The sequence below is a fragment of the Chrysochloris asiatica genome, unplaced genomic scaffold (assembly GCF_000296735.1).
Source record: "Chrysochloris asiatica unplaced genomic scaffold, ChrAsi1.0 scaffold00336, whole genome shotgun sequence".
NCBI classification, from domain to species: Eukaryota; Metazoa; Chordata; class Mammalia; order Afrosoricida; family Chrysochloridae; genus Chrysochloris; species Chrysochloris asiatica.
The window spans coordinates 1,284,969-1,292,220 of NW_006408854.1; the positions used below are offsets into that span (position 1 = coordinate 1,284,969).

At 36.5% G+C, this 7,252-nt stretch overlaps 1 protein-coding gene across 1 annotated transcript in view; it reads left to right on the forward strand.

Moving 5' to 3' along the window:
• GPR98 (G protein-coupled receptor 98) overlaps window positions 1-7,252 on the forward strand; it is a 962,819-nt gene that overhangs the window by 323,205 nt on the left and 632,362 nt on the right. The window contains 2 exon segments of the mRNA XM_006875701.1: window positions 1,803-1,938; window positions 4,885-5,990. Of these exon segments, the coding sequence (XP_006875763.1) occupies window positions 1,803-1,938; window positions 4,885-5,990 (1,242 nt within the window).

Sequence of the window (7,252 nt, forward strand, 5' to 3'; positions counted from 1 at the left end):
TCTTTTTGATGATGAATGTGATACCATTCCTCTTCAATTTGTCATTCCTGGCATAGCAAACCATGTGACTGTCAGATTCAAAATGACCAACACCGGTCCATTTTAGCTCACTAATGCCTAGAATATTGATGTTTATGCATTCCATTTCATATTTTGACAACATCCAGTTTTCCAAGATTCATGCTTCGGACATTCCAAGTTCCTATTATTAATGGATATTTACAGTTGCTTCTCTTCATTTGGAGTTGTACACATCAACAAATGCAGGTCCAAAAGCTTTACATCATGGCCACTTCTACTTTGAGCTCTTCTCCAGTCATATTTTGAGTGCCTTCCAACCTATATCTAATCATATGCTGATGTACTTTATCATCTTTCAGTATTCAATATTGTGCTACCTGACAGTGTTCCCCTGCTATATTCATACAGTTTTCAGTGACTAAATATTTGGAAACAGTTTCTCTCTCCTTCCTAGTCTGTCTTAATCAGGAAGCTCAACTGGAACCTGTCCACCATGGATGATCTTGCTGGTATTTAAAATACCAACAACATAGTTTTTTGAATCACAGCAACATGCAAGCTACCACAAATGAATGCTGGGAGTATAACTTGTTGTTGTTAAGTGCTGTCAAGTCAGTTCCAACCCATAGCAAGCCTGTATAGGGTTTGCAAGGAGTGGCTCATCAGCTTGAATCGCCGACCTTGTGGTTCAAACCAACTTAGTAGTCCAGCTCATTAACACACAGTGCTACATGACAGCCAAAAGGATAACATTGTCATTTCCCCTTCTAATCCAAACAAGAATCTCAGTAATATAACATGAGTAAATTTAGATGTTTGATTGAGAGATACCACAGCCAGAGTACTAGAATTGCCTGTGTATTGGGTTTTCTTTAGTCACTGGCTAGGTACCCTTGCTCTAACTTACCAAATACTGGTGTTTGGCACATCACCTCAGCTAAAGGTATTTTGTAATCTTTCTTGTCAATGTTCTAGGCCTTTCTTCCTCATAAACAGAAATATTACACCCCCTCTTTGCCATCCACCTCTTTGAGTGCTCTGCACATCTCCATATAATTTTGCTTGTTTGTTTTAATATTATCTGCCACTAATTAGGCCTGTAAAATTGTGTTTGTAGAAATGTTGTTCTTTAGAAGTTCATGTGTGACTTTGTACTTATTTGTACAAGTAATCTTTAAAAATTGTCAATTTATTAACAAGTTGGTAAAACTAAAATAACAGGAGTTCCCAAACAATACAAGTATTTTGATATTTTCAATTAATTTTTTTTCCGATGTTTGAGTTTTTATAATAAAGGTTTTCAAGCATAATGAAAACTAAAGTGATTAATACAATGAACACCATAAACTTTCTAATTAGACTTTGTGATTGTTAACATCCCACCAGATTTATGCCATGTTTCTTTCTGAAGTAATTTAAGATGAAATACATACATAATATTGCATTACTCCAAACTACTTCAGTATGTATCTCTAAAATATATCCTGGTTCCTGAACTCAAACCAAAGTCACTCAAATTTTGTAATTTAAAGAAAAGTAAAATAATGCAGGAAGACAAGGATCAAAAACAAAGTTTTTGTAGTCTAGAGAGTTTTCTATAAATTTCATTCCTTCCCTACCCCAAAACCATCATTTAAAATTTAATCATTATACTTCAATTAGTCTTCTCTGTAGACTAGAAAAGAATTTTGGAAAATAAATGATTTTACTGCATTTTACTTGATTCCTAATGTAAGCACTAAAAAGTGGCATCTTTCTTTCCATTTTATGTTTGCTTTCAGGAAGCCTTTCATTTTCTCATGGTGAGCACAGTAAAGGAGTTGTGCTGCGGACATTTCCAAGCCCTGGTCAACCAGAGGCCTTTGTCATTCATCTATCAGGAGTGCAGAGCAGTGCGCCAGGTGGAGCACAACTTCGGTAAGAGCAACCTGGTTCTCATCTAAGAATTTCCCTGAAGAATGTTATCTGGAATGGATTGGTCAAGACTGAAAAAGTCACAAGCATCTATTTCTTCAAGGCAGATCTGAATATAGTTTTAGTGTAAGGGAGGGCAGGCTTACATGCCAAAGATACAATAGAGAGGTATGACTTTTAAGAGTCATACCTACTGCTGGCTTTAAAAAGAGTTTATCTTGAGGAATCTCTGGGTGGTGCAAACAGTTAATATATTCAACTACAAACTGAAAAGTTTAAAGTTCAAGTCAACCTAGAGGCACCTTAGAAGAAAACCTGATGATGTATTTTCAAAAAATGAGCAGTTGAAAACCTTATGGAGCACAGTTCTACTCTGATACAAATAGGGATACCATGAGTTTCTATCAACAATATTGCAACTGGTACTGTTTTTATTGCTGCTGTTAGAGGAGATCTTTTTTTTTTTTTTTTTTAATTGAGTGATAATTTACATGGGAGAACATCAGTTTTGTACTCAACCATTACTATTTTATTTCATTACAATGATTACAATCCCCTCCATGCACCATCAGTTAACAGTATTTGCCTCTATTCCCTCTTTGTTTTTTGATGTACACAAAAACATGCAGGGGTATATAATTGCTTAAACAACCAAAAGGCAAATTTTGCAAGCCAGCCTCCTGCCCACCAGCACTTAGCCTTTCTCTTTCCATAAGTCTAAAGTCCTCAGCTGCTCTATCTTTCCATGCTATCACCTCTGCCTCCATCTCTGGTGTAGCCTCTTCTCTGGTTAGGATCCCAAGTTCCAATCATGCTCTTCTCTCTTGATGGTCCTAGGAGCCTTTGTTCCTGGGATGTAAGATTAACTACCCCCTTTTTTGTTACACAACTTCTACTTTTACAGTTGTGACAAACACAATTAGTCATGATAACAATTACTCACGACTGAGGGGATAGTTTTTAAACTTAGGGGATGGTTTCAATAAAATAAGATGACAATGAAAAAAAACTAGCTTTTGTATTGATTGTAATGTTTTGACTTAAGCTTTCTTCCCTTTGCCCCTCAAATGAGGCAAGAACAATCTGAAGGACTCATTCTGTCATCTGCACATGGGCCATTTATACACAGAATTCATTACATGGGTCTTTCTTTCTATAGGCATTCATTACACATGTCACAAATAGAGAGTCATATTCTTGGGAAGTTTGTAGGTTATAATATTATGAACCACTGGAAAACTAATAATAATACTCAACTAATCCATGTCCCAAGTATGTACTATTGTTTTCTCATTTTACAGAAAAAGGAACCTAAAACACTGAAAAGTTAATTAACATTTTTGAGATCACATAGCTAGTCAGTGAAGGGGTCTGGGTTTGAAAACAGGCTCATGTATCTCTAGCAGTTCCCCTATATTTGTATAATTCAGTGATTCTTTTTCAATTTCTTTGCTTTCTGAATTGAGGGAAAATGTGGAACATGTTGATAAGGGATTATAGAGCTGGGAAATTGATAGAAATTTAGAAAAAAAAAAGTTAATTGATATAGATTTGTTTTCCTTTTCCTGGGATTGGCTTGATAGAATAGCAGAGGGCAGACCTGAGAGTCAGACTCATGGGTTTAGTCTTGACTTTACCATTTACATGCCGTGTGATTTTGGGAATGTTACTTTATCTTCTGTGCTTGTTTACTTATTCGTAAAATGGTTAAAATGTTTGGACAAAACGGCTGATGTTCAGGTATCCATATTGTATGTGGAACATGGGCAGGCAACATTGAATATAGTTTTATATTCTACATATGAGATAAACAATGTTTTGTTGTAGAATGTTTTTCAGGGTTACCAGATCAAATGATGTTAACAATAACAGTATAACTAACAGTTTCATAATGCTTATCCTAGGAAGGCATTGTTCTAATCTATATGTAGCTTTTGCAACTATCACCTTATGGGTTAGATACTGTTTTATAGATGAAGAAAGTGATGTACAGATAGATTATGTCACAAACAGTGCCACACAGATAATAAAATTTGGGGTCATGATTTGAGCCCAGGTTGTTTTGGCTGCTGTCTGTGCTCTTAACTAACCTGCTGTATGCTGCATGGGTGTTTGCCAATAAAGAATGATCAGGCCTGACATACTGTCCCAAAGGCATTACATTTAGGAATATGTACTGTTGTAATTTAGTGTCATCAAGTTGGTTTTGACTCATAGTGACGCTACACACAACAGACTGAAACAACAATTTGGTCCTGTGTCATCCTCACAATTGCTGTTAAACTTGAGTCCATTGCTTAAGCAAACAGTAAATACACTGTATGCAAAAATAATTTGTCTGTGGTCTACATTAGGTTGATGCACCACCAATTGTAACTTCTGACATAGCTAGTATTTTATAATAAAAAACCATTAAAAAAAACAAAAAACACTAAAGATAAAACATTCAATCTTGGTCATTCCAACTTGTAGACAGTTTTAACTACGTTAGTGTGAGAGAGTTCCAATACTGGTTGGTTAATGGAAGCAAGGATTTTGCTCCTAATAGGAGAAACTGTTCCTTCTTTGTAGATGAAGAGGTGGTTAAAGCCCAGAGCATCACAGAATTTTTGGTACCCTTTGTACTAATGATAAGAGAAACCCTATGCTTCAGATTCTTCTGAGAGCTGCTCTGTGATGACTGGAGAAGCAGACCAGAAACACATATTCCCTTCACTTAGCTAATAAGCCTTGTTAGATCCCCTAACCTCCAATCGTAGCTCCTGTTCCTACATTTCCTGTGCTCTGGTAGTTTCATCAATAAGTAATAGGGTTTATGATATTTGAAAAGGCATGTCATTTTAAAGATGCTGCCCTCATGAGCAGCATCTTACATATGTGAAAGATAACCTTTACAGTGGTATTCCTACTTGCATCAGTTCTTTCATGGTTCAATCTTTTTTTTTCCAGATCAGGTTTCACAGTTGCTGAAATTGAACCAATGGGAGTCTTTCAGTTTTCCCCTAATTCAAGAAATGTCATCGTGTCAGAGGATATACAGATGATCAGATTACATGTCCAGAGACTGTTTGGGTTCCACAGTGATCTTATTAAAGTTTTTTATCAAACAACTGCAGGAAGCGCAAAGCCAACGGAAGACTTTGAGCCTGTTCAAGATGGGGAAATAGTTTTTAAGAAATTCCAACCAGAGGTTAATTTTGAAATAATCATTATTAATGATCAGTTTCCTGAGATAGAAGAAAACTTTTATATCAATCTAACTTCAGTAGAAATCAGGGGATTAAAGAAGTTTGATGTCAGCTGGAGGCCACGATTGAATCTAGATTTCAGTGTTGCAATGATTACAATATTAGATAATGATGACTTGGTAGAAATGGATGTTTCTTTCCCCAAGACAACTGTGGCTGTGGCAGTTGACACGGCTCTCATTCCTGTAGAAACAGACTCTGCCACATCCCCTGACAGAATAGAAACAACTGCCGTTCTACAGCCATCTGAAATGATTACCGTTGGTACTGAGGCAACTGGTATGTCTGCCATGCCAGAGAAACTGGTCACCCTTCCTGGAACATCCACCATGTCTGAGACTCCTGCTGTGGACACGGTAACTCCCGATGTTTCTATTCATGGAATATTCAGCCTTGGGCCACCTTTTATTTACATTGATGAGGAGATGAAGAATGGTACACTCAATACTGCTGAAGTTCTTGTCCGAAGAACTGGTGGATTTGCTGGCAATGTCAGTATAACAGTTAAGACCTTTGGAGGAAGGTGTGCTGAGGAAGAACCAGATACATGGCCTTTTCCTGCTAACTATGGCATTTCCAACCTAACATGGGCAATTGAAGGAGAAGACTTTCAAGAACAAGCACTTATCCTTACATTTCTAGATGGAGAAAGAGAAAGAAAAGTTTCAGTTCAAATTTTGGATGATGATGAGCCTGAAGGACAGGAATTTTTCTATGTATTTCTCACAGATCCTCAAGGGGGAGCACAGATTGTGACGGGAACAGATGATAGTGGAATTGCAGCTTTTACCGTGGTCATTATAACAGGTATCTTTAAAGTGGTGGAGATGAAGATATATTTATGTGTGTGTTAAAAATTTAGAATAATAAGTCTATCTTGAATGTCACTGTAGGATAAGCACTGGACAGTGAACCACAAGGTTGGCAGTTCAAACCAACCAGGTGCTCCTCAGAAACCCTGTACAGTGTTGTTATGAGTTGGAATCGACTTGATGGCATGTAACAATAACAGCAACATCTTGAATGCATTCAAACAGAGTGAATTATTTGACTAACTCTTAGAAATTTTTTAAAGACATTGTTCTCTTCCTCTAGCACTGACCCATGATTTTGTATTGAGGTTCTAACTGGAATTTAATGGACTGTAAATTTCACTCAGCCCAGAGCTAAGTTGTTGTTATCATTAACTTCTCTCAAGTTGTTTCTAACTCATAGCGACCCTATCTAGGGTTTCTGAGGCTTTTAAATCTTTGAAGAAGCAGAAAGCTTTATCTTTCTCCCATGGAGTGGCTGGCGGGTTTGAACCATGGACATTGTGGTTTGTAGTTCTGCACTCCCAAGCTAAGTATGAATGTGTAAATTCATATTATCAAATATACAGAAAACCTTAAAAACATTCAAGTCCATTTATTCCTCTGGAAAATACTTAATTGTATAATTCAAACACTTGCTAGCTTGTCCTGTTTAAAAACCCCATTCTGAATTTCCAAACCACATGCAATAAAGTGAGAGATCTCATTGTTAAGGAATTCTTTGTATCCATGGTGAAATAGATTAAAATGATTTCCTTATTCTACTTTTGACCCAATACAGTTTATACATCTATTGTACTATTTTATTATAATATATGTAGGTATATATAAATTACACAGTTTAACAGTCAATTATTTTTAAAGTTCTTCATGCAAATTATCTTAAATTGTTCAGTCGATAATTTAAAAATTTCCTCTGAAATCATACACTGCCTCCTTAAGTGGTATAATACCTGCTCAGCTTGTCAATGGGTTATACCAGTTAAGGTACTGAAAGATCCTCTCATGGGTTTGAAATACTCTGCTTTTTTTATACAAGCATTTATGAGTTGTATACAGCATTTTAGAGTTTCAGATGATGCTGGCTATGGTTGATCAGTGTAGTAGAAAAAGCATTAAAAATTAGGGAACCCGTTTATTTGGCCCAGTTGTTGTTGCATTGTTGTTCTTAAGGGCTGTCAAGTCAGTCCTAACTCCTAGTGACCCTGTATATGGTTTCCGAGGAGTGGCTGGTGAGCTGAAACTGCTGATTTTTTT